This window comes from Acanthaster planci, linkage group LG09 (assembly GCF_054643075.1).
Source record: "Acanthaster planci isolate LZ-2023a linkage group LG09, COTS_SCS, whole genome shotgun sequence".
NCBI classification, from domain to species: domain Eukaryota; kingdom Metazoa; phylum Echinodermata; class Asteroidea; order Valvatida; family Acanthasteridae; genus Acanthaster; species Acanthaster planci.
The window spans coordinates 11,677,673-11,705,114 of record NC_141785.1 but is presented as its reverse complement, the minus strand read 5'-3'; the positions used below and the strand labels follow the sequence as shown (position 1 = coordinate 11,705,114).

The following is a 27,442-nucleotide window of genomic DNA, read 5'->3' as shown; positions in this document are numbered from 1 at the left end:
TTAAAGCCCTCATTCAAATGACTTGAGAGGCTGTTGATGTATTTTTGTCCAAACTTTTTGAAATTGGTCCTACTTAATGATAATTCCTACCTCCCCCTCTTTCTTTTCCTTGTCCATTTTTTATCAACAAAAATCGATACCGTTCATTTCATTCGCCAAATTACTCCTGATGCTTTTTTCTTCCGCCAGCCATGTCCTCAATCTCGCTAACTCCGCCCACCTCCCCACCTGACCAGCCATTGCCAGGTGAGGCTAAGATCACCATGGTGTCATCGGGTGTGTACGCGAGTGCCCCGGACCCGGCCCTGTTCCCCGCGGAGTCGGACCTGCTGTCTCCACAGATGCTGGCGGGTCGCATGGCCGGCAGGCTGTGGCGGGAGCTGACGGTGCCAGCCCCCGAGGTGCCGTCATCGCAAACGGTTGCGTAAGTGGCCTGTAGATCACTCCTAGAAAGCTCATGAGTCGCAGGGTTCCAGCTGGCAAAATCTTAAATGGCAACCAAAGTTCTAGCCAGAACGTCCTTTCATAAGACCTTTCACAAGTAGCATGGTGAACAGTGACTACGGACTGTTTTTGACCCTGTTCAGTTGAATTGCTTATAACTTGACTTGCAGCCAGATGGTTTGTGATGGACTTGGGATGTTCTTTCAGGGGCTTATGATGGATTCAACTAAACCACTGTTTGGCTCTTTTTTTCCCCGCCAAGTACATGTGCTTTTGTGAAGTGCCATTATTTGACAGTGGTAACATGGACAGCTGGAACCCTGAGTCAGTGCTTTACAGCTTACTGATCAAAGGGAGTAGCAACTCTGTCGCTCCTGTGGCACGTGGCATATTCATGATGTTTATTTGTCAATATCATGATTTTCATTTGAGACTCTTGGTTGTTTGGGTGATTCAGTTTGCCATTGACGGACCATGACGTGGACATGTTGGCATAGATCAAACCTGTGAAAATTTTATCTGTTTTTTTTTTTTTCTGTCGAATGTGCATGTTTAACACAACTTTTCTCATATGCAAGGGGCATGCCCTTGCAGAAGGGGAAAGTTGCCCCCAGATCAGGACCATGTTTGGCTCAATGTGGCTTGGGCTTGTGGTGGGACACAGCCATGTGCCTCTGCTACTGTGAGCATGAAGAGGTAATTCCCATGGCTGCAGCAAGACACAAGACCGGTGTGCATGTTATCAATATACTCCAAAGAATTACTAATTAAATTACTAATGACAAGTCCTTATCAAATGTTGCCTTGCTGCGAGGGGAACTTTCCCAGAAGATTTTTTTTTCTTGAATTTCCTCCCTCAGCCTAAGCTGCTCATGCTTATAGCAAACCACTTGTCACTGATTCATCATCGCCTTGCCTTCATCAACCAGACACGCCCTTCACTGAGTTTTGTTAACTCCAGTTGTGTCACAACTAACCCCCCTTTTGATTTAACAGACTCAGACAGTCAAGAAATTCCCTCCACTTGATTTACCACAGTCCACAGACACATGGGAATCATTTTGACTGATTTTGACTGATAGGACAATTTTGTCAAATATAGATCTTTGCATTAGGAGGGTTTATTTTAAGGTTTGAGACCAGGTTTCATTTGCAAAATTTGTGATGAGAGTCAAGTGAGGGTCAGGCTGAGACGGCAACTTTAAAGGACAACTAGCGAAAAAGGTTGGATTCTAAGAACTTCTCAGGAAAGCCTACTTTAGTGTCGGAATGAGCTTGCAATAAAAGAAAAAATACAGCATGTGAAGATGGACCAATAAAGGTGTCGCCTGAAGTTATACATGTATTTCTGTCTCCTAGGGCAGCTTAGTGGAAAATCCTAAAGCCAGTTTTTAACCTGGATCTTCTAGATTCTTCCAAATCCACCCGGAGATTTGGTAGGATTTTTCATCAAGGCCTTTCCCAGTCACTGTTACTTTACATGGAGCCTGATGCTTTGGAAAATGTTAATACCTAGATTACATCCTTGGTTTCCTGAACAATGGAGGATTTGGTTGAATTCTGAAAAGTTGTTCATGAAATGCATAGATGAATCGGGATCAAGGGGAAAGTACAGTCCCGTGCTGGAAACAAAATCTTCCCATGAGATTTGTTCCCGCTCATGAACTCTGACCTGTGAGCGTTTCTCATTTTCCCCTTGACTACTGGCAGTGCCCCGTCAGTGGATTCCAGTGTGCTCCCGTCCGAAGATGGCTCGACAGCAGCAGCGACGGTGCCAGCAGCCGAAACCAGGAGCACGGCCACCAATACCACCGTCACCTGGGACTTCAACGACCCCAGTACCCGGGCCAACTGCAGCTGCTCAAGGTGAGAACGAGGCGGAATGCCATCCCTGATGCCACTCATGCAGATTTAAGGCCAGTGTTTATGACTCTTCATGTGGTGTCAATGTAGTAAACAGTTACGCATGCACAAGTAGGTCTTTTGTTCCGTACACACGCATGTTTGAGAATTTTACAGTGCCTGAATATATCCTCTTCATCTCACTGGGTGGGTCATTAATCATGTGTCATGAATTAATGGTTTCAATACACAGTATGGCATCTAGGCTAGAATGGAATGATCCATTCTGCATGTAATTTGATTGACTATGTAACTATTAGCACAGTTGCAATATTTATAAAGCTGTAGCAATGCTCCCAACATGATATGAGCGGATTTCCTCAGTGAGGATTTATTCAGGTAGTTTAAAGGATTTTGCAGGATTGGTGTAGCTGTTAAGTGTTAAAACAGTTCATGTTTGCGCCATACGGTTCTGTGACAGAGGACTCTGTCTTTCAACTCGGCTTTTTCTCACGGAATGGAACAGTCCATCTATCGCATGAACTTACTACCATTGCATCCCTGAACAGTCATTGTTTGTTCATATATCTGCCTGGAGCAGAAGCACGCTGTCATCAGTGTTCATCTTGTTTTTTGGCGACATGACTGCAAAACATGAACCAGCAAAATTGCGCCCTCTCTTAGTCTCGCTGGGGGCGGATACTGTCGCACTCCTATCACACTTGCAGCACACTCTCGCATTTGCAGCTGTTTCAATGTCAGAAGTTCAGATGACATCTCTCCTAAGCTTGCGTGATTAGAGGTCTAGTTTCCAGACCGATACAGACCCAAGGGTATTTTTAAATGGAATGTGAGTGGTGTAAGTGCACCAGGTAATACCGGGTACTGTACGGCGCAGTCTTGGCTCAACTGTAGCCACACAGCCGATGTGTTGAGTCATAATCCCCCGCACTCTCTAGCTGTTCAAACACATTATTCCTTAGTCGTGTCACTTTTTTGTGTAAGAAAAAAAAAGAAAGGGAAAAAAGGATTTAAACACTGACCTATTTGGCAGCTTCTTGTGAGACCCAAGTATTGAAATTTTCTGTGGATTTCATAAGGAACTCGGTAGATCCATTGATCCTGTGGCATGGAAAAGTTGGATGAGTGTAGCACACACTGAAAACAAATCTGTACCACGCTGTGTAATAGCATGACACCAATTGGGAATACACATCAAACGGGCTTTGGTTGCATACCACTTGCAAGGTGTCCAGGACTGACTGAGGATTCATTGTTTGCTGTCAGTTTGTCAGTGTTGCCACATGGTCAAATATTCACAAACTTGAGCCGTGTATTGAGCTGCTGGAAAGACAGTCTTTGCCAAAAAAAATGTACATGTACATGTAGCTGAAACTTTGGGCACCGTTTCAAAATGTGCCGGCTGATGCTCTGCAGGTTTTGTCCATCCTTTGTAGTGAAATGAATTTGAAAGAAAAAAAATCAAACCAAACGTTGGTGATAAAGGAGGAAAGTCTGTCAAGGATCATTAACTGTTCAGTGGATAGACCATGAATGTTTTCTCTTCTTTGTGTAGCATCAAGGGCAGATCACAGTTTTCCTGGGAATATCTGGGGGAAATTGAAAGCCAACTGTGGAATTACAGGTCTGAAGACTTTGGCAGACTCATCCCTTCAGTATTTACAGTTTTTCTGAAATATTTTACTTGACATGTATTCCCTTAAATTCCATGTCCAAATGCATGTTAAATGGCAGACGAATGTATCTCGAATGTAGAAATGCATATCCCTATCATATAACGAACACTTGGCAACACTTCCTTATTGCATTTTCGTGGGTCCCAGCCGGAAACATTTTGGGTTGTAACTCAACAGATCTGACACACAGGAAGTGAATATGTCACCTCCATGTAGAGGTCCCGCAGATGCGTCTCCGTCTGTTTGCCCCTTTAAGTTGGGCCGGAGAAGGCCATGTTGGAAGGGATAGGGCTGCATCTCTGCTATGCAGCTTGTGTCTGCAGGGTCCTTCAAGTGGGGTTTTTTGGGGGGGTCTCATCCTCAGTCTGTGGCTATCTGTGGCTTTTCTTGAGTCTGCGTGCATTCTGTCTGTGTTTCTTGTGGTATATATTAGGTTGGCTCATTTCCAGGGGTAGGAGGATGCCGTGATACAAAAATTGATACATCTACATGAACATATATGGGTCATTCCATGAAGTTGGATAAGAAAGTGTGACAGATTCAAATTCGCTCATTTTTCATTTTCCTCCCAAGTTTTGACACATTATTGACTGTGTTTCTCATAACTAATAACACTTTTGCAATAACTATGGCAGACAAGGAAATACTCAGGTATTACGCATTATGCAGCGGGTTGTGGATGTAGCATGGAAACCACACAGTTTCAGCATAGATTTCTCCAACTTGTCCAAAGTAGCAATATTATGACAATTCATTTGTTAAGTTCCAAACATTGACAAGTATCCAACAAAAATAAAACAATAAAGAAGGGAATATACCGCAAGAACAATTGTCAAGGTAAGTACATTAACTCTTTTTGGGAGACTTTCCGGACCAAGTACCGTGCAGTCGGGCTGAGCATTTTCCCCGTATTCGGTAGGCGTGGTAGGGTTCAAATGAAGTGTAATCTTTGTGGCCATATACGGATGCATGGATGGCAATACTTGTGTTGATCTTGACCATATTTATCCCTGATTATACTCAAAATACACTGAAAATATCACGTCAGATTTCACAGAAAACAGTGCAAAAACCTTAGCACCTTTGTTTACAATTTCTCAGCCTGAATGTTGCCAAAATCCTGTCCCAGTGCAGGTTGTGAATGGGGGAACCATGGCCTGCCGGCCTGCACGCACCACATTGCGTTCGCTAGTACGGTTCCTTACAGAGCAGAATCGCTTTACCATTAATCCTTGAGGGATGTGTGGAACTAGATGTATTGGCAACAAGACCATACCATGTTTGACCTGTAGTGGCGTGTACCATGTCCTTTTTTTATGTTTAGATAATACCGTCACTGAAGTATGCAAACTGGAGTGATTGCTTAACTATAGCTGGTTAACATTTTGGGTTTGAAAATGTGCTCAAAACCTGTTTATATTAGAGTTCAAGGGGATAGCGGTACCACCCCTATTATTACATCATGGTAACGGGCTAACGGTCATTACAATAACAAGATCTAGATGGAACTTGGAAACAGGCGGAGTTTTTTCCAATCAGATGTAAATTGTAAATAATCAGAATTTACCAAGCCTGAGCACACTACACATGTTTCAAATTTTAAGGATTATTTCTTTCTACGATCCTGTACTTCGAAATCAGTGATACCGGCCTCTAATGGCCGAATTTACTTCCGACAAACTTAGGGTGGTGTAACTGCGTCATGGATGTAACGTGTGGAAACTCCGTGTTTGGCAAACGGGAAAATACATGCCTGACGACATCGGGCATGTGATGTTTTGTTTGGCGAATTCCTAGCAAGAGCTGTTGAAGCACGGAAGAATCCATTTCCAACAAGGGGCGTACTCCGCCACGTCACAGAACACCAAGGGTTTTGGATGCAACAGAATGGCTGGGGAAACCACGCTCGGCATCCTGGCAAGAACAAATTGTTTCTTTTGAACTAAAATACAGCAGCGAATGCCAAGTTGAGAAAAAGGACATCTGGTTGTAGTGTTCAAACCGTGGTGATGTAGCTCGCAATTATTTTCCAGGTCCAAAAAACGAACTCCTGTTTCGGACGTAACGTGACTGTTTGAGTGTGGAAACCACATGTTACATCCGTACCCTCGAACAAAACAGGTTCACTTATGAAGGTGGGGTAGTTAACATAAACTATGTAGTGACCTGTCAAGGGTTGATATACACGTAGGTGTGAACATGTTAAACATATGGCAATGTTTACATTTACTTTCAACCCACTCTCGTCATTTTTTAAATGCCCATTTATTTTGTCACCAAAAAAATGGTTTGACATATCCGGAAACCACTTTTGTGCTTAATGCTGCAAACAATGTTTCCGCAAATATGAACAAAATGGTTCAACAATATACCTCGATATGTGTTCTTTTTAAATGAGTTAAATTTAACTGGCTAATTATTTGAGTATCTATGTGATTTACTCCAGACCGTAGGCAAATAACCAGTTGTTCCCCAACTTCATGGAATGACCCATATGTGCTGGAGCCAATCCCAGCATATACATGTAGATGTATCAATTTTTATATGATCATGAGTTTGTGTTGTTTTGTTACCTCTGGAAGGAAGGCCAATAGTTAACTGTGGAAGGCTATACACTTCCTGGAGCAGCTGTGATCCAGTTGCAACGTTCACAGCTTCCTGAAATGTAATTGCCTAACTGCGACAACACTGTCCGTATGCCCAATAACAAAAATAATGTGCCCGAAATAAAAAAAATTGCACCATGAAAAAAAACTTTTCCTCGACGTTACTGGCAGTGGCCTCCAGTGGATACTGGGGTTGGTGCCACCAGAGTAATGTGTGATAAGGTTCTTATTTTCCACAGGCAGTTTGAGAAATTGGAGGGGTGTAGTAGGGGAAGGAGGTCCATTCATCACCAAACCTGGACATGGGAATTATTCTGGTCCGGGGGGAGGGGAGGATGGGGGATACTGATGTTTGTTTTGTGGCACCTGTTTTTTTTATGTTTGTCATGAGATCGTTTCCAGGGTGACTGGAGTCTTGTTGGCTCCGTCGTTGCCAGGAATAGCTCCGTGAAGATGGAGGGGGGAAAAGGGTGGAGGTTCCAGGGGAGGGGAAAGGGTGGAGGTTGCAGGGGGGAAAGGGCTCGGCGGCAAACAGCCCGGGGCGCAGTTTGGCCTTTGAGATAAGCCATGTGGTCTGTGTGTTTGCACCTAGGACCTACTCGACATTGTGAAGTGTGAACTTGTGCACACGTATGCATCCATTCAGGTAAAGGTGGCACCGACAGTGCTGGATGAGTGAGGGGGGTGGCGTACGTGTGGCGATGCTGATATACCGGCAAACGAAAGGGGCTTGGAGAACAAAGCAAAGGTTTACCTGTAGGATCTCCTGTGTGCAATTGGATAAGGCTGCTTGAAGAAATTCAAGTTGTGGCATTGCTTCTCCATAGGCAAAAAACCTGAATCTTGGGGTGTAGAAAGGGGATACAAAAAACCACTTCACCTTGTCCAGTTTGGTGACCTCTGGTTCTTTCTTCTTTGCCTTTTTTGCCACAAACTCTTCCTGAAACCCAGCTGAGGAAAATATTCTGCACCTGCAGCACGCATAAGAGGCACTGCCTGTCATCTGATCTCATCAGTCTATCAAAAGGACTTCCAGCTTTCTGAATCGCCATGCATTACTCTTAATCTGAAGATCTAGATCTAGACTTGAATCTAGATCTAGACTTGAATCAAAGTCACGAGGTCATCTGAGAACAGTCTTTTCTGTGTGCTGGCAGTGTTGGATGAATGTGGGAAGTTGGGGCCCAGTCCTGATTTCAGTGTATTTATTTTGCTTGTTTCACAAGTTCAGTACAGGAAATAACGCAGGAATTTTTTTTTTCCGGTGGTGTTCATTACCATGCCACAGAGCTGTGTTCGCAATAAAAACCTAGGAATCTTGTCACAAGTCTGTTCATGACTTCCTGAGAGTTCAAAATGTTAAAACTAGAACAATTGATGATTTCACCCTAATGCCTAAGTGACCCCAAACTGTCCCTTGTTCCTTCCACTTGCTTATGGCTCTGCACATTTTTTAGGGCAAAATGCGATGGTAATATTTTTGTTAATGGTTTTGGTGTGCATATTGCAAAAACTGAACTGTGACAGATCCCATAAAGGCATGCTAAATAAAATTATAAATTGTGTGATTTCAACTTTCTCTTTTGGCCATTGACCTTTATAGAAATTTGCCATCACTAAAGAATTTCCCTCCAGCATGAAACTGTTCAAAATTTTTGATTAATTAAATTGTTTGTGTTTGGAAAGGCATAGCTGAGTCAGGTGACACCAAACATGATTATTGTCAATGTACATGCACTCAGCTACTTACAATCCCTTCACATTGTCCCGGAAAAAGTCCCACCAGTTCTTACTGCACCATGTGAGTTCAATTTCTGTTGTCCAGCCACTGGTCAGTTTAGTTTAAGCTAGTGGATTGCCTCATTGTAAGTATCGAGTCTTGTCCAACTAACAGCCTTAGTCCTTCCCTTTTTTCATCTGCGATCCTAAAAAAATGTCGTCAGCCTTCTTTAAAGACTCAGTTTCCTGATTCGTCCAATATTATGCAAAATGGTGCTTTGCTTTTCAAAAGGAGAGGGGGCGGAGTGTTACAAAATCATGGGCGTGTGCTAGGAGAGTGGAAGTTTCTGATTGCAATGCATCCTGTTTGCATTTTTTTGGCCAGCCCGGTCGCCAAGCAGGAAGCTGAACTAAGCCCATTTGACAGGTTACTGGGCAATTTTTCACATTCAATGCTTTAGGTTTTTTGAAATCGGTAGCCATGTTTTTGTGATAAGGTTGACTGACTTGCCAGAGAGTGTCCTTTGGAGTGCATGTGGCACGTGACATTGTGATCATGTCATTCGTCAAATTGTTTTTGCTCAAGTTTGACAACTTGCCCACACATGCTGTGGAGACATTGGTTTTTTTTAATTGCAGTTTCTTTACATTAAAATAGAAAACTTATTTTCTGTTATTTATGGTCATGATCACAGAGCTTGCATTTAGTGATTACTACTACCATCGAGTGACAAATCCGAAATAAAGAGGTATTTGGAGGCATACAAATTACAGTATTCAACCAAGGTATTCCTATGCCTTTATTTAATATGTACCTTATCTGTTACCATATAACCCGAAGAAAGACAATACCAACTTGCAGCAAATTTTCCACTCACCGGTAAGTTCAAGTTTCAAATAGCATTAACAGAAATTGACTGAATCTTGGTGTTGTGTATTCTTAGGGTGAAATTGTACAATTTTGACCTTTTTGCAGGCAAAAGTCATTGAAGCAGAAGGGAGGTTTGGCTTTCAGTAAGTCCCATCCCTCCAGTCACATGAGCAGCAAGCACTCCAAGTCAGACTCCAAGCAGGAGCGTCAGCAGCGCAACCAGCGGCCTGTCACGCCATTCCACCACCGCACCATCACCTGTGAGGATATCCTGGCCCTGGAGCAGGAGGCAGTCAACCAGCGGCTTGCTGCCCAGCAGAGTGCCCTGCCCAGCCTGCCGGCCGGAGCAGCCACAGGCCAGGCCCAGCCCCAGCCTTTGCAGCAGCAGCAGCAGGACAGCAAACTCACCCAGGGCAAGTTTACCCAGCCCAGCCCGGCTGCCTTCCGCCCTATGGGGCCCGTTGACTCGGTGCTGACCGAATCACCGCCCTCTGTTGTCCCCTCGCCCCTGTTGCCACCACCTACAGGTGCCACCACAAGCGCCAACGAGAGAACTATGCCCGCACTGAGCCCTTACCCTCCTCCCAGGAGTGGGAGTGATTCGGGAACGCCCACGGCCACCAGCGCGCCGGCCATCTTCGCACGGTCGGATGCAATTCCTGTGAACCAGGACCACCCGGACGGGCTACCGGTACCGCCCATGATGGGGACCGCCCAGATGATGGACTCAATCCCCAGGGGGATGGACGCTCACCTGATGGCCGAGCATCAGAAAGAGGAGCGGGAGGAGGACCCATTGTGGCAGTGCTTCAAACTTCCCAGTGGATTGGACTGTAAGCGACCCCTGCTGCCTGCTCAGTGTTACGAGTTGGACGATGCAGATGGCGGAGGTTGGGATGCACTCTATGAGATGGACAATAACATCGAGTGAGTGTTAGCTTCGATACTTTGTCCTGATAGTGTTGATGTGATACACAAGTCCACCTTAAATTCTAGACATGTGAAGGGTTTGTTCGTCAAAAGAGATGATTTTCACACCTGAAGACTTGGTACTATATCAGTGAGCGTGAGCAGATGGGTTTCTTGTTCATCGGCAGAGATGAGCAAAACTTTTAGCAGTTGTGAGAGTGGTATGTCCATATGTTGATAACTTTGTGTCAAATGTCACAGACTCTGTAAGCCATTACTTTAAAACTCGTTAGGGCTTTCAAAAAATTTTTCTTAAATTGGAAACTAGTGTTAAAACTCCCTTCTTTTAGTTCTTGTGCAAAAAATGACAGGGAGGACTTTATTTCCCTTTTTCCCCCAGAGTGTTCTCCCAACCCCTGAAGAAGTTGAAGCCAGAGAGACCTCTGCTGACCAACCAGGACCTCCTGTCAGGCAACTTCAGCGTGGACCAGCTGGAATATAAACCCGCGCAGCGTGCTGCCTCACCAGAACCTGTTGACCCGTATGAGTTCATGGAGCACGACCCCTCGCCAACAGTGAGTTCTTCCCCGTACTTTGGTTTGTTGTTCACATCTGAAAGGGTTGAAAAAATTGTTGACGTGAACATTTTTGGATTTCTGCTTACCTCTCTTCCCCAAATTAATTGAAGATTAGAGTTCACAGGAATGTCAAGAAAGTGGTGCCGCGTTTGGAACTTGCTGGAACTTATTGTGCCACATTTAGAATCTGCACATCTGCCACACTTGAACTTGTGTCTCGTAAAGATGGATTATGTTATACTAAAGTTTCTTGGTCAAGTTCCCTGACTGCATGCTAAATATCACGACAGCATGTTTCAGATGTGCTTAGTTTGGCTGAATGAAGCACATGATGCAAACGGGATAAACCAGTTTGGAATTCCAACAGATCATGCACACAGTGAGGCATGTTGTAGGTTATTTGAGAACGCGAATATGCATGCACAAGGTCTAGGCTAGCCGGGCAGTCCTCATCCAGCTCACATGTTCTGAACATGTTTGTGCTGATGCAAAGTCAGATGGTTTGTTCTGAATGACCTTGCCCTTGAGCTGAGCTGGCTCATCAAGTCATGCATGCCAGCAAGCAGAAGCCAAGGCGACTCAAATCAGTTCCCTGTCAGTCACACAAAGCCCCAACAACCTCTTTATTTCTTCGCTCCGGTAGAGTCGGGTGATATCCTATCGCAGCCGCGGCAAGGACGTCAAGGGGAAGCCCAAGGGGCTGGCCCCGCGGCGGAACAGCAACCGCAAGGAGCGCAAGAAGCTGGAAGAGGAGGCGGTCCGGCGGGCGGAAGAGGAGAAGATGAAACAGGAGCAGATGGCCCAGGAGCAGATGCAGAGCAACTCAGTCGATGACAAGGGTAGGCCCTCCCATCCACTTCTCCCAGGAAACAGCCCGTGATTGCAGTAGCACAGCACTCGCATGCACATTCCTTAAAGCCAAGGTGCACGTGCACATTGGCAGCCTGTTGTTTGCAAGCATGGTATCGCAGGAGTAAAATGGCTTTTAGTTCTTCTCACTGAATTGTTTTGTCCTTCTTTCTTTCTCGTTTTGCTCGTCATCATGAATCGGTTTTTCGATTTTCCAGTGTTAATTTGTTTTGTGTTACAGCACAACTTTGTTTTCCTTTTCTGACATACTCCTTTTCCTTCTTTGTTTTTTAACCTGTTTGACTAATTCTTTACCAGGTCACCAGAACATGTGTATTTAAGCATTGGATTTCTTCCAACTTGAACGTGATTACTCACATTTTGCTCCTGCAAAGTCTTTACTACCGATAGTTTCACTGACATGTTGACAACCTCTTGGTTCATTTTTTTTTTAATAATATTTGGTTTAATGTTTTCTTCCATTTTGTTTGAACAAACAAATATATTTAATATCTTAAAAATAATTACTGCTCATTTGATTTGTAACATCGAGCTCAAGGGAAGTTTGACCACTGATGTACCTGTCCTACGTAGCAGCTTCTCCCCCCAGAACAGTTCCCCAATTTGAAATAGATGTAGCTGTAGTGAGTTCTGCTGGCATGGCAACTGAAAAATTTAACTCCATGTGTCACATCTTTCAATACAGGCCCCATGTCCAACCAGTCTGTAGGTCGGCTGGATTCCAGTAGCCTGATGCAGGTCAATGACCTCAAGGTCACCTACGAGGACCTGGAGCAGCTGTTCCAGCCCTCGGACGACGATGATGATGGGGTGAGTAATGTTGGGAAACTTAGCCTTGATTGCAAACTCTGTTGGTGGGGGAAAGGAGTCTCTCAGTCTCAGGTTTTCAGCTTATGGTATAAGCAATAGATGACAGTGGCTACTCTGGTCTGTTTTCCAGTGGGCAAGTTGTATTGACCGTTGACTCATGATGATGTCCATGCCATTAGGTTGTAGTCCTCGAATGGCTATTTATGTTCACAGTGACGGTATTGGCTATGCTCCAGTGGGCTTTGTTTGTCTGGCATTGGTTAAGTGCTCTGCTGGTCCATTTAGCAGTGGCCATGCCAACGACACAGATACCACTTCGTGTTGTGGACTGAGACCAATGCTGTCTTTCTTCCCAGGGTCCCTTTGAGGATAAGAGTCTTGGACCGCCATCAGAGGAGGCCAAACCTCTGCCGGGGAACACAGGCCCTGTCGGTGAGTCGGGTTGGGGAGAAACGCGATACCGAATAGATGTGTGACTAATGCTCACGTGTGCTCTGGGAATCACATCACACTCAAAGGCCACGTATGGACCATCTGTTTCAAATCGTTATTCAAAAAAGAAAGAGCTGAAGGAAGCCAGAGATGAAGAATTTTCTGGATTGGGGACATATTCTGTACTCTAGTTTTCAAAAATCTTTAAGCTCATTCTGTGTTACGGGCCTTCTCAAAACATTCCATTCTTCCACCACCCCAGAAATAACTTGTAATGTCTATTCGTAAGTAAAGTAATCATGACTAGACTACCTTAATCCTGCAAAGTCTCCCAAGACTGGATAGATCCTGAAGGACCCAAGGACGTAAGAGATTGACAAATTCTGCCGTCATGGCCCAATTGTGTCCAGGATCTCTGAAACCCAGCACTATATTGTTCGGAAATTTGCATGCAGGGGGAGCCTACAACAGTGCGACGGAGCTGGCCGTGATGTTCCCCACCCCGCCCTCGCTGGAGCAGCAGAACTCCGCCTTCTCCCCTCTCAACCAGCCCTGCCAGGAGTACCTGAATCATGGTTCGGTGGCGGGCTTGACACAGATCGAGCAGAGCAGTCTGGGTGACATCTCGGAGGTGGAGGTGGATGACACCATGGGGAGTCCCAAGCCAGACTCCATAGAGGTGAACAGTCTCGGCCAATTTGTCTGTCTGTGCCTATCCCTCATTCTTCCGTCCCCTCTCTCCTCAAAGGTACCTGACTGTTAATCCATGATGTGCCCGGGACCAAAGGCATTGCCTGAGTAAACAAATTAGTATAGCACCTGAGCCAATGTAATTTGCTGAACTGAAATAGAGAGCCCTCACAGTCCTGAATCTTCCAATTTCAATATGATTCTACAAACACCCTAAGGGGTTAGGATTAATCAATTTACCCCAAAACAGAAAATTTGTATCTTTACTTTAAAGCATTCATGTCAAAGCTTATCCAGTAGTGAATGGACTTGTTTAGGTACTTTGACAGATGCAGTTGAAGATTCGTTTGGCTTTTCTGTTTGTATAGAACTGTTTAATAACTGTGCCAAAGTCAGGTGCAAAGTTTGGAGGTACTCGGAAGTTCCTGTTAATTGAATTACTTTGGTTTCTAATACAGCTTCTTGCCCAGTTGACTGAGGCATATACCTCACCTACCATATTCCTACAGAGCACGGCAGTGTGACCATTAAATTGGGCTCAACTTTCAGCCTGTGTCATCCAACAGCACTGTACATTATAAAGAAAAATTCCACCCTCGCCAAGTTACTTCATAACATAATGCTCATTTTCCACAGGACTGGAGCTATGTTTATAAAACACCGATGATAGAACGCTTCGTCGGAGCAAGCATGTACGCACCTCTGAAGTCATTACCAAGTAGCAAGCTACCTCCCCTCAGGATACCAGAGAACTGTATCTACAAACCCTCCTGGCAGGTGAGTTTAAGGGTCATAGTTCAAGGGTTGTGGGTTGTAATCCAAGAGGTATGGGAAAGTCATGACCCATAATGAGGCAAATCAAAATGACAAGCCACGGTTCCAACTCAACGTCTAATTATGGTTGCGGTATTACGCTGTTCACAAAATGTAGTGAAGCATCCCAGGGATCCAGAATGAAATGTAGGCTTCAAGTTTGAAGGATGGCCAACCTGATTTGTTGTGCTGTAAGTGAACGGCTTTTTGGGGTTGATTGAGAAGCAAACCGACATGCTCAGATTTTTCCAATTATAGTACGATTGGACAGCCAGCCGCATGCTGACGTGTATCACAGATGTGGGCCTCCATTTAAGGGGGTCAAACTGGAGAGGCAATGCACGCAGCAAACACAGTTTGCAAAATGGCTTTCATGGGCAGGTACCCGGAGAATTGATGGTATATAAGTTGAATGATAGCATTGACAAATATAATTACACATGGAAATTCAACTCGGGAATGTAGGGTGAATACATGGTGGTTCAGACATCAGGAGATTCTATGTGGATCTTCTCTATGTGTTATTCTTACAGGTGCATTTCTTAATATGCATCATTGGCAGGATTTGGTTGAAGTGTAACTGTGTTTACATGTGTATTGACATAACTGTCTGGACTTGTTCCCCTACCAGATTCCACTCTCACCAAAGCCAGAATTTATACCTACAACCAAAGAAAGGTAAGAAACCAAGCTGAAGCCTACTCCGTATCTGCCTCCTGACATCTTGAAAGTAAGAGAGGAACTGAAATCAGTGGCTCTCTGTTGCAGTCAAATTTGTAACCAGTTTTGAGCTGGTTTTCAAAAAAATTTCCTGAGCTTGGACAATTCAAGTATTGTGTTAAATGTGGCTTCTGTTGGACCAACAGTCTTGGCAATTTCTCAAAATGTTACTTTTGAAATGTGTACCAGATTCTTGGAAATTCTGGGCTCTTGTCGTAATCAGAGTCAGTTTTGCTCATGAAGCCCAGACTTCTCAGATTCTTCAAAATCTACCAAGAGGGTCTGAATGCTTTTGAAGGGTAAGGACAGGAGAGATCTAGTTTCTTACAGTGGTCTGTGAACTTGTTTTTGACAGTGGGCTGCGATGCCTGTTGTAAACACAAATACAAAGAATGCACCACTGGGTTCCACAGAGTGGAGGTCTATGAGAGATTGAGTTCTCATGAGACAAGCATCAACTGATGTTAACTTGACATCTTGATTGTTTGTTTAGTGCAACATCCGGTGGTGGTCAGTTGATGAACTCACCAGCCTCTGCTGCCGTCCCTGTGGGTGTGTACCCTCCTGGTAGTCAAGGACCAAGGAGCGTCGCTAACACCGACATTGCCCCCTCCCCGGCCTCCGAGGCCTCCTCCTACATCAAGAATCTCAACTCGCTGGAGTCGGCCTCCCTGGGCTCCAACATCCCGGAGGCGCACAGCCTGACAGTCAACCTGGTGCTGTCTGACTCCCAGCTCAACCTCTTCAAGGACCGGAACTTTGACAGCTGCGTCATCTGTGCCTGCAACATGACCATCCGTGGCAGTGAGGCAGCTGCCGCTCCGGGCTACGACACGCTGGGCCCTTGCAGCTGCGGCTTCAGCGCCGTCATGAACCGGCGCTACGGCACTGGCAGTGGGCTCTTCGCGGAGGACGAATCTGAAATAACAGGCCAGTACGGCGACGTGGCCCTGTGGGCCTACCACCGGGACAACCCCATGCTGGCGGCTGACTTTGCCCGCAAGGACCCCCTGGCCCAGGAGGGCGGACTGACGAGACTCTACACCAGAGACGGGGTGCCAGTGGGCACGGACATCCTGAGAACTTCCAATGCGCTGTTGCGCTTGATTCAGGATCAGTGTAACACGCCCTACTCCACCTTATGTCGATTAAATTGCATTGCTAAGCGAAAGAACATAAACAGCTCAGGTCAGCTTGCCAGAAGTCAGCTAGAAATAGAAGGTAAGTCTTACAAATTTTATTAACATCCCCAAGGCCAGTTCATTCACGTGAAAGTGAACGGAAATACGAATTTGTGATGTCAGATCAAATATTCGTACTGCGAATTCGCAGAAGTTTAACTCATTTCAATTCGACTGAAATTTCACCACAAATCTTTTGCAATTGCGTGTAGTATGAACTGGCCTTTACAGATGCTGGATTCTGCCATTTCCCAGCTATAGGTTGTACACATTTCTTGTTTTCATTTAGATTTGATCACATGCCACTTAGGTGATGCTTCTAAAGTAAAGCCAGCGACCACAGTTCAAGTTGTGTATCTGAAATTTTGACAAATCAGAACTCTCATCCAAGTATGCAACCCCTGAGATAAATGCCAGTTGGATAATTGCGAGAAGTAGATTTTGCCTGGCATTTTTATAGGAATACATTTGCATGCTCTGCAAAGTTCGCATCATGATTGCATCATAATGTAAAAGATAGAAGCGTAGAAATTACTGGCTAGAAATGATCTTGCTAGTGATTTTTGTCACTGTGTGACAGAAGTTGTATGCTGTCAGTTTACCTTGAAACCCTGCAGCAATCTCTAGTCATTGTTTCTTCAAACCGCCGCTGATACAATTACACACCAACACCATTGAGGCAAGTTGTTCTCAATTGTCATTTGATTTCTCCCCAATTATTCATTCTGTTTAGAAAGGAGGACCTTCATCAGTTGCCATTTGTTTTGCCCAAAAAGGAAAGAAAAATCATGCAAGATCATTAGTCTAGGGCTGAGTCAATTCGAATCATTCACTATTTGAATATTCAACATTTAATTCGATCGAATATCCGAGTATTGGGTCATACTGAAAGGCAGATTGTTAATGAACAAACCATATACAAAATAACACACACAATAGTACATTATAATCGCTAGCTTCTTACGTCCAGGAGTATCTCCAGCCACGATTTAGCAAAATTCAAGAGATGAACAATACTTCTTGCCCTTTTAAAAATTTCTGTTCCTTTTTAAATTTTTTAATGAGTAATTTACTTTTTGAATCGTAAGATTTCTGTCGCTTTTCATTTAAATCTGCTTGAAACAAGCCTCCAGAGTGCAACTTTTCTCATTGAAAACAAAAGAAAATTCTCCCTTTTCATGAATTTTGCATTTCAAATATTCAGATTCGGAAAATGATATTTAAATATTCGATGATTGATTGATTATTTGGATATTCAAATATTCGGCACAGCCCTACATTAATCCTACCCTGTGTCGCAGTACAGCGCATGCGGGGTTGTTATCTAAGATGGTTTTGCTTGTCTTTTTCCCAGACGGTTGCGAGGTGTGTTTTGCAGCCTTAGAGCAGGGTCGTCAGGTAGCCGAGAACTCCAGCAACGCTAAGCTGGACGACACGCTCCTCAAGAATTCATGCCTACACAGCTGGCCTTATACCCCAGGTAAAAACTGGGGCGATGAAACAGCTGTCCCCCCTCCTCCTGATCCACGAGATGTCTCAGAGTCTTGGCTCTAGATTCTGCAGATCTGAGCAAAAGGATCAAACTTGTTGGATGGTGCTTTGACTCCAGATTGAATGTCTCTAGTCAGCCACAGTTACAGATGAAGGAGTTGTCGGGTGTCAAGCTTGCTTTTTCCCAATTTTCCAATTTTAGACTCGGCTTTTCCTTGAATGCATTTATTCCACTCGGAACTCAATCTGGGTTGTATGACTTTCACTTATTGTGGTCTTGTGTTCAACTAAAGTTGAAGGTACACGCTTATAACCTGTAGATTTGAATGAGGGTTTCTTTGGGCTCATAAAATAGTACATTACCTAAGCAGGTATTGGTATGCCCTGAATACATGTACCTTTATTGGAGGTGGTGTGCGTACGCACACCAGGCAACTCAACATAACCCTGATTTCACTTTGAAGATTCTTTTTGACACTGTGAAATGTGACATGAATGTAATTAATGATGAACAGCACTGATAAATAGGACTTATCTGTAAGCATTCAAAGCTGTCGGTCTGGAAGGAATGGGGAAAAATTCTGCCCTTTGTTTAGAATGAAAAGGCCTGTGAGAAGAGTATGTTTGACGTGCGGTTGAAAGCGAGAAATGTTACGTTCTTGTCTGATATAATCAGGAAGGCAGTTCCCATAGGCGAGGGCAATTGGGAAGTGAACGGTTAGCGTTATGGAAAGCCGGTGTGCAGATATGTTTAGAAGATTTGATGTGGCCCAGTGAAACTGAAATAAAGTGAACCTGTGGAGAATGTCGTTTCATCAAGCCAAATGATCCTGGTTTGGCTTAATGAAAGTTTCTGTGGTGGACCCTGGCAGAACATCTCAAAGTGCTTCTTGCATCCAAACAACTTTTTCATAACCTCCAACAAAACAAAGTTGTTTCTCGTGTAAACCTTGATTGGTTGGACAGTGGTGAGCCTTAAATGAACGTGAAAAAATAATGAACAAAAAACGTATTCGTTTCCAATTACTTTGGCACGACATACCCCACCTGAATTGCATGTAAATTATGCCATAACTTGCTGCACAAGTAAGTCATGGACGTACACAGTACATGAAGCTTCAGGAATTCGGCTGCAGATGGAAGAATCGTAGAACCCTGCTCGAAGAAATTTTTCTCAGAAGATCATTCTTTGGTAGTAACCTGATATCTCTCTTTCTATCAACCCCCCATCCCCTGAACAGGCCTTTACCGCAGCCAGCTGTCCTCCCAGGACATCGTACGCACCCTCTCCTCCTTACAGCCCCTCTTGCAGGACGCCATCCAGAAGAAGAGGACCACAAGGTTATGGGAGCGGCCCTACACGGTGCAGGGACCCCTCACCTGGCAGGTGTTCTTCAACCTCGCTGCAAAAGGTACACGGGTGGGGCGGGGAGGGGCTGATTGAGGTTCAGGGTAGCATCCCAGTATACGTCCTACTCCTAAACCACAGGTGGCATTCTGCCGTCAATGGGCAATGGACTAGATTGGGTTATAGAGGAGGGTGCAGATTTAAACCTGCCATGTTCAGCCACTTTGGTGACAGTGAATGAGGAGAGATAAGTGACAGAAGGGTATTCATATCTGTCAGCTTTGGAATGGTTTTTATGTGCAAAGGATGTCCCATAGTCTTGATGCCGTTTTGGGCATGGCAGAATCCAGGTACCTTCCAGCAAAAAAATAACCTTGGAATGAGGGTTAAATGAACTTTGATCTTTTCAGAAGCCAGACCATGCAGGATTTCATTTTGTACTGTGCATTTCGTCAACATTGTAACTTTGGACTGCTGTCTTGATTTGCTCAGGCTCATCAGAGTCTCCCGAGCCGCTCCCCATTCCTCCCCTGCTGGTCGGCTACGATAAAGACTGGTTGTCGTCATCGCCCTACGCCCTGCACAACTGGGTAAGTTCTTTCACGGTGTATGGCAGAGAATGCCTGTGATTGGTTTTCGTCAGAATGTGTACAATCCTGTACCATTAAACACAGGCCTGTACGTGGATGTACTTGAGAGTTGGTCACCTTGCTTTTTTCTCTTTTGGGAGAATACTTGCGAATGGAGCACTGGACAGCTAAGTTCTGTTTGAATAGTGATGGTTGTTCCTTGAATGCCTAGCTCTGTGTAGAAAGAAGGTTTTTTCTGAAACTTTTCCATTTTTATGCCTATTCAGCATTAGTGCCGAGGATTCACCCCTTCCTGGTGTAAGTTAATGGAAACAATTTTTGTTTGTAAAATGCTTTTATCCAAGTATAATCAACCTTTCAAAAGTTATTTCAGATGTGGACAAAATCAATCATGAAAGCCACTGCATTAGGTTTTGTTACCAAATGCTTTTGTTTTTACGATAACTCCTCATGCATCCATACGAGTGGATCTAATCAAATCAAGCCTTGCTCTGGTCTCCACCAACAGGAGAAACTATTACTGGAGCCCTACAGCACCGCTCGGGACATTGCCTACGTCGCCCTCGTGCCTGACAACGACTTCATCCTGCAGTGTGCCAAGAGTTTCTTCAGGGAAGTCACGGCTGTTTATGAGGTGAGGTAGAGCAAAGGCTGGTGCAGCGTCTTTGGGGACTTTGAGTTTCCTTTCACCTGTTCATGGGGTATAGCTGGACATGTCGGATTTCAAGGTTATACTTGACAGCCTTTGAGAATTGTCTGGGAATTTGTTGCGGGCTAAGTCAAACCATGGAATTCAACTTCAGTTTTCAGAGTGAGCCGTCTGTGAGCGTATCCACATAAAACAACCGTCAAGGCCTTTTTTATCAGCAATTTGGTTTTTAGTTTCCACCAGGAAGAACAGGCTAAGCTCTTGGCTTTGATGTATCATCTGGGTTTGGCATTCTGATGAAACAGTTGATTGTTGCTATTGATTTCAACTCTGCCAATTTCTCCCACAGGCATGCAACTTAAAAGTGGTTCCGGCAACTTCCGACTTATTCTGTCGAGTAGGGTGGCACATGTTCAGTATGAGTTCAATAGTTTGTTTTTGTTTTAATCCATTTTTGTATCCAGAGCTGTCGACTTGGCAGACACGCACCTATTGCCAAGACACAGCGTGACGGCATCTTCAGGATCGGCAGCAAGTACGCCTCCAAGGTAGCAGAGGAGCCCGTGGACGATTGGTTCTCAGAAATAGGTGAGTCCCAGTGCAAGTTCCTCCTTGAGTTGGCATGGCTTTCATGAGTTTTTGTTTATAGAACAAAAAAGATCACTCTAATGTTAAAATTGCGCGCCAAGTTACGATGTAGAGTTGTTCTTTAACACACTGAAGTCCGGTCCGAAATGCAGTTTGCACAAAATACACAAGGGGGCAATTCCACCCACAAGTTGATCACGTTGCCAACCTCATTATCAAACATAACTCTCAAATGAACAGAGGCGTTTGGGGGGGAAAAGGACAGTGGAAGCAATAAAGTGGTGCCTTACACTCCACTATTTTTTTTACTGAAACTTTTTTTTCATGAATTAGGATTGATAATTACGGGAGGTCAGTAACAGCATAACCAAGCATCCACTTTTACGTGGAATTACCGACCAGCCACTTCCCAAGTGCCATGACTTGTACAGACAGCTTTCATAACTAGTAGCTTTCATGACGATGCGCAGCAGGTCATTAGTTCCCTTGAGAAGAAACTTGTTTCATGGCATTGGAGTTGAACTGTTGCGTGTTGTCTTGTTCATGCCTCCTTCAGCACACTTGCCGGATTCATGCAAGCTGAAGTTGTACGCTCAAGTCTGCAAAGCCTATGTGGGTGAGTATTAACCCGCGCTGTGCTACAGCCCTTGAAAATGTTGCAAACGTAACAATGGCCTTGAGAACAACGGTTGAAAGGAAAGCCAAGGTTTGTGTTGCGGCAAATTATTCCAGGGCATTGGGGTTCTCGCTAGATACTGCAGAGAAGGGGGAAATGTGGAAGGATTGAGTTTAACTTGGAGAACAGGGCCATCATAGTTATGCATTGTGTATTGCATCAGTATTTCCGGTACTTGAGAGCCCCCTGGAATCAGGCTTGCTCTTCCTGGAGTTTCACCCTATCCTTCAGTTTGTAACTTGCTGCTTTCTTGGGAAGAATCTACTAAGCTTGGCTTTATTGCTTGACTGGAATGTAAAAAGTCTGTTCTCTCTCATTTTGGATGCCACAAGTCATGCTGAAATCAAACCTGATTCTTTTTTTAAACCCTGCAGGTCCCTTCTTGAGTGGAGACCCGCCCGACCACACCCTCTTTACCACCTCCCGTCATGACAGATCGTCATCTTCGTCATCATCGTCAGCCCTGTCTAACCTCAGTAACGTCCCTGGGTCCACCTCAGTCGTCCCCGGCGGCACCCACCACCTAGCCGGGGCTGGCCAGGGTGGCGGCTCGGGCGTGGCCGGGATGGGCAGCAGTCAGGGTAGTGGTGGGGTGTCCTCCTCCATGTCCCAGGGAATGTCTTCCGGGGACGGATTGGGATCAGTGGCAGGTGCTGGTTCACAACAGGGTAACATGAACATGCCGGCTCCAAGCACAACAGGGCCAGCAGGAACAGGTAAGGAGAGCATGGTCTCCAAAGTGGCACTGCTACTCTCTTAGTTGCATTTCCAGCTTAGTAGAGTCTTCCCCTTCCTGGTAAACCCTCCTGGGTTGATAACTGGGTGTTACAAGTTGGAAGATGCTCTTCTGAAACCAATTTACTAAAGAAAAAGTCTGTAAACCCACAATGGGATAGCAGAAAAAAAGTGGTGGCAAGTATTCATTTTAACCAGGGCAGCCTCATGAATATTAAAAGAGATAAGTTTTCTTCTAGCTGACAGTTGGACAAACTTATTCCAGTCAGTAGCAATGAAGCGATATGTGCGATCTGGGTGCAGAGTGGCAGAACTGGATTGATTTATGAATGTGAATCTTCAAAAAAAAAGGATGGTTAACCCTAACCCCCAGGCTTTTTTTGGTAGGGACCCTCCTCAATCCTCCAAAATCCTCCAATTTGGGGGCTGAAAAAATTGGATTCTCCCTTAATCCTCGGAAATCCTCCAAAAATTTCTTGAAAATGTTACTTGAAGGTGCACCTACGGCCTCAATCCTTCAAAATCCTCTGGCAGTTCCTGTCATTATGTTAAGGCAGTACGAATGGCATTCTTGAGCAGTGCAGTTGATTCAAAAGAAATATCAGGCTGAATTTATACATGACTGAGCAACAACAACACAAGGTCTAACCCATGACCTTCATGCTTGGCATCCTTCGTAATAAGCCATGCCATTCACCCTCAATCCTCCAAAAAATCCTCCAAAACCACCCAAAGGATTTTGGAGGATTGAAGAGGGTTAGGGTTTTCGCTAAAAAATACATTCAAAATGTTAATGTGTTAACAATACAAACCTGAATATAAGATTTTCTTTGTATTCTCTCTCCCATCCCTTCTCAGGCTCTCAGCAGGATGCTTCCTCTTGCTCGGACAAGTCAGACTCCAAGGAGAACGAGACGGGCATCAGTATCCCCGAGGACAGCGACTGTGAGAAGCCGCCTGCCCCGGCCGTGGTGGTATACATCGTGAACCCCTTTGGCCTGGAGGAGGAAGACTATGGGGGTGGGGGAGGAGTGGAGCAGTCGGTCTCCAGCCTGGCCTTGCTCAAGAGCTTCGCCGAGGTCCAGAACCACGTGCAGGGGGAGCTGAGGAGGAACCTCATCCTGCAGGTAGGCAGAGCTGATTCCTCCCCCCCCTCCTCGGTCCGAGAAGTTGCTCGAGACAGAGTCAAAACCTAGCTTAGGGGTGATAAAAGTTTGGTTTGCTTGACTTTCCATGCCCTTTTTCCCCTCAGATCATCCCACTTCGCCAGATCCTTCAAGTGGCCAACAGCGACATGTCGTCCCGCCTCCTGAGCCAGATCAAGTGCCACGCCTTCTCCGTCTTCTCCCAGAGCCGGCGCCACCTGCAGCCTTCCGTTGCCGGCCAGAGCCTGACCGGCTTTGGGCCGGCTGCCGAGCTAGACCGGATCCTCAAGAGCAACAAGGTCAGTTACAGCTTGGGGAAGAAAAAAAAAACAATTTCTGCCCCTTCCCCCCCCATACATTCCTCTCCCAAACAACTGCAAATAATGCCGTGACATCTCTTGAGTGCTTGAAAATTACATGCACTTAGAAATTTCCATAGTCTAAGAGACCTGCCTCATTCTGTACTCTGGAGATTTTAATGACGGGGAACCTGTTTGACTGCATTTCCCTTGCACTATCTGTGACCTCATACAAATTTGAATATCTGGTACACGTGACCAGTTTGTAAGACGTGCTTTACAGCAACTCTTTGTTGTACCAGCTGTATCTGGCAGAAAGAAACAAGACCGTGAAAGTGAATATTTTGGTGCCTGTTTGGTTTTATCTTGGTGGCAGTATCCATATTCATGAGTAAAAAGGGAGAAAACTCAAATGCTTTACTGATTTTAGGTATTTTTTTTTTAATTCTCCAGATTTCCTTTTCTTTGATGATTCATTGTGTTGAGAGCATGGCAGTAAGCCGATGGGTAACCCCTTCTCAGAAATGGTTTCAAGGAACAAATGTGGGGCTCTCAATTTGAATAGAAAAACCTATAACCTGAGCAGTGTTTTGTATGACTTACATCGCAGCAGTGGCATCCTCTGTCAGCGTGAAAAGCGCGGCCAATTTTCAGTGTTTACAAAAAACTGCCATTTTCAGCACACTTAACTCCACGCCGAATGTAAAAGTGCCAAAAGGTAAACTTCATTGCCTGAAAACGTTCATTTTCAAGGAGCTTTTCTTTGTCGTTTTTCTCCAACAGGGCCCAAAGCCCCAGTATCGCCTCTACTCCCCGCCCTACATCCTGACCCCTCTGAAGGACAAGCAGACGGAGCTGGGTGAGTCGTTTGGCGAGCTGCGGCAGGCCTGCTGTGAGCTGTTCTGCGGCTACTGCCTGTCCCACGACCAGCGCCTGCTGCTGGTGGCCTGCACAGACTCCAAGGGCGAAATGATGGAGACGCAGGTCATCAACATTGACGTGCCTAACAGGTGAGGTGGTGGCTTTGTGGCCCGGAGAGGGGGGATGAGTTACTCTGTATGCTGGTCTGGCCGACTATGTGTCTTTGTCCTGAGTAGAGATGCGAGTCTATCCTGACTGACAAGCCCATGGTAGAGTGTTTGATGGCTTGGGGAGTTTTGCTGTGTGTTAGTCATGTTGTTTGTGTGTCATCATGCAGAGGGCTAACATCGATTGGTGGTCACAATCAGTAACTGTTTGGGTTGGTCATGAGATGAGTAATTTGGTAATTTATTTTTGTAACCAACTGTATCCTTTGATTCTGTTAATGTTCAGGATGCCAGAAACATTTTTTTATCCACTTAGAGTCCACACTTCTTTCAAGATTATATATTACAAGACGGCCTTTTAGAAACGGTTCATAACAAAACCATAGTGTTTGTGAATGTCAGAGTATGTTGCTAGCTTCACCCACTTGTCAACTGTCAGCTTTTTTCTTACATCTTAGTCTTTGGCACGCAATGTTCATGGCTAACCCTTCATTGCTACATAGTAACCAGTTTTCTTCAAGATTCTGATGTCACCTGAACTCTGTTACTTTTTGTTCCATCTTCAGAAAACGAAGGAAAAAGGTGTGCGTGCGGAACATTGCCCTGATTAAGCTGTGGGACTTCCTGATGGGTGTCATGTCCAAGACGGCCGTCCCCTGGAGACTGGTGGTCGGCCGCTTTGGCCGTCTTGGCCAGGGTGAACTCAGGGGTAAGTCTTGAATGCCTGAGATGGTTACTCTGTCGAGAGTTAGTTATTATGCTCAGAGGAGTTTATGCAAATAGGATTTCATCCATGAAGTTCTTAATGTGTGAACAATCCAAACCAATCAAGTTCAGAACTACTAATGAATATCAGTGAATTAACCCATTGCTTTACTGGATCCTTGAAAACACTTCAGCTTCTATAAATTTTTATTGTAAAGTCGGCATCTTTTGACAGCAAGAGTTAATGAATCTTCCTTTGGCAAGGTGCAGTGTATTGCTTTGTATACAGCACTTATACAGGTTATTATCCACACAAATGCAACCTTCTGACCCACATGACAAGCCATGCCTCCAAACCAAGGTTTTCCCTGCTGATATCAATGCGAGGTGGCCCACCTCACAAATTCTAGTGACCACTGCAGTCAGAAACCAGAACCCCAGAAGTCTGAGCTTCTGTTGGAATAGTTCACCTTTAAATTGCTCCGATTGGCAAAGAGGGCCACAGAATACAAGATGTAAGTTGTTTAGAGGCATTGGATTGAGTGTAAGCTGTTTATTAGAGCACATACAACTTTAGGCTGCGTTGGCAACTCTGACACTGTGTTTGGGCACCTAGTTTGTTTACAGCAATCTTTGGGAGCCACGTCGTACTCATCAGCCCCCCCAGGGGAAACCCTGCCTCCAAGCCATTCCATAACTAATGAATACTCTGCTGAATGCCATCCTCTAAATGTTTTCTCACCTCGCCAGACTGGAGCGCGCTGCTCAGCAGACGCTCACTGACCACCCAGAGCCGCACTCTGAAGGATATGTGCAACATGTGCAACGTGACGGGCAACAACGACTACCCGTGCATCCTGAGCGCCTGCCTGGTGTCCATGGAACCCGAGCCGGGCTTGCGCATCATGGCCGACTCGGTGGCCGCCGACAAGTGCAGCAAGAATGCCCAGCGGGACCAGCCCTCCTGCCAGCTGCACACGCCGGATGACGCCACCTGCACCCACATTCATGTCTTCCCCACCAGCGCTACCAAGCAGGTGAGTGAGCCGCACAGTTCTTCCCATCCCCTCCCTCGACGCTCATGGGTCAAGGTCCCGTTATAATTAGCCTGGTGTAGTAAGAAATTTCGACACCAGCAAGTTGTGGACTCGCCAACTGTTTCGCTCGTGACGTAGTGCACGTAACAGTGACATCTAACGGGGGCACTGGAAACTGGGATTCTGTGTGGGGGGAAAGAGACCAGATTACATGCTAGTCCAAATTTAATGGGACACCATCCAAGCAAACCTTTCAAGTTGACTGCGCCCTTCAACCAGCCTGGCATCCGTGTGTTCACTTTTTTTAAGTGTCATGCGTGAAATAGTGGAGGTTTCAGTTCAAGAAATTTTAGCTCCTCCTCATCTTCTGCAAGGACGACTGTTTTCACCATGAGCTGTGTCATTAATGGAAGAGAAAAGAGTAACTAGGTAATCAACACATCAATAGATTAACCTTGTTGTCAGAAAAAATAAATTCCTTTGGGCTTAGTTGATACGAAAGGCCCACATTAGGAAGCACCCCCATGAATGATCTTGTCTGTCTTCCCCTCCCCTTCCCGGACTCACAGGTGGCTAGCGGGCCTTACCAGGCCGAGCCCATGATGGACCTGTCCTTCACAAATCCCACGGACAACGTGCTGCCAGCCGACGATGATCTCCTCTTCATCACAGAGGGGCTGGGCAACCAGGACCTGGCCCAGATCCTGGGGCTGGGCTCCCCAACCAACATGGGCTCACCAGTGCCTTCCCCCGGTGGTGGGGGGCACTCGCCTGGGCCGAGCTCACCCAGTGGTCAGCAGATGAACATGGCGGTCAACAGTGAAAACATGAACAAGGTCAGTGGCCGAATTGATACTCTCATTTGCTGGAGGTTATGAGGCACCTCCCCCCCGCCCCCCAAATTGTTCCGTTGTTGGTGGTGTTTGTGTTAACATGTTTTCTAAGCGGTCAGTAGATGAACATGACAGT

The 27,442-nt window shown here is 45.3% G+C and overlaps 1 protein-coding gene across 1 annotated transcript in view; it reads left to right on the top strand.

Moving 5' to 3' along the window:
* Positions 1–27,442, top strand: part of LOC110981975 (mediator of RNA polymerase II transcription subunit 13-like) — a 75,618-nt gene that overhangs the window by 40,452 nt on the left and 7,724 nt on the right. Inside the window, exons 8-31 of the mRNA XM_022240048.2 lie at positions 190–424; positions 2,155–2,310; positions 9,285–10,106; positions 10,489–10,663; positions 11,310–11,505; positions 12,222–12,346; positions 12,703–12,778; positions 13,234–13,457; positions 14,105–14,245; positions 14,913–14,959; positions 15,495–16,222; positions 17,537–17,662; positions 18,915–19,085; positions 19,514–19,611; positions 20,120–20,245; positions 20,725–20,848; positions 21,405–21,464; positions 21,899–22,240; positions 23,118–23,386; positions 23,512–23,703; positions 24,487–24,713; positions 25,298–25,440; positions 26,187–26,473; positions 27,043–27,309. Of these exons, the coding sequence (XP_022095740.2) occupies positions 190–424; positions 2,155–2,310; positions 9,285–10,106; positions 10,489–10,663; positions 11,310–11,505; positions 12,222–12,346; positions 12,703–12,778; positions 13,234–13,457; positions 14,105–14,245; positions 14,913–14,959; positions 15,495–16,222; positions 17,537–17,662; positions 18,915–19,085; positions 19,514–19,611; positions 20,120–20,245; positions 20,725–20,848; positions 21,405–21,464; positions 21,899–22,240; positions 23,118–23,386; positions 23,512–23,703; positions 24,487–24,713; positions 25,298–25,440; positions 26,187–26,473; positions 27,043–27,309 (5,357 nt within the window). The remainder of the gene's footprint in view (positions 1–189; positions 425–2,154; positions 2,311–9,284; positions 10,107–10,488; positions 10,664–11,309; positions 11,506–12,221; positions 12,347–12,702; positions 12,779–13,233; positions 13,458–14,104; positions 14,246–14,912; positions 14,960–15,494; positions 16,223–17,536; positions 17,663–18,914; positions 19,086–19,513; positions 19,612–20,119; positions 20,246–20,724; positions 20,849–21,404; positions 21,465–21,898; positions 22,241–23,117; positions 23,387–23,511; positions 23,704–24,486; positions 24,714–25,297; positions 25,441–26,186; positions 26,474–27,042; positions 27,310–27,442) is intronic.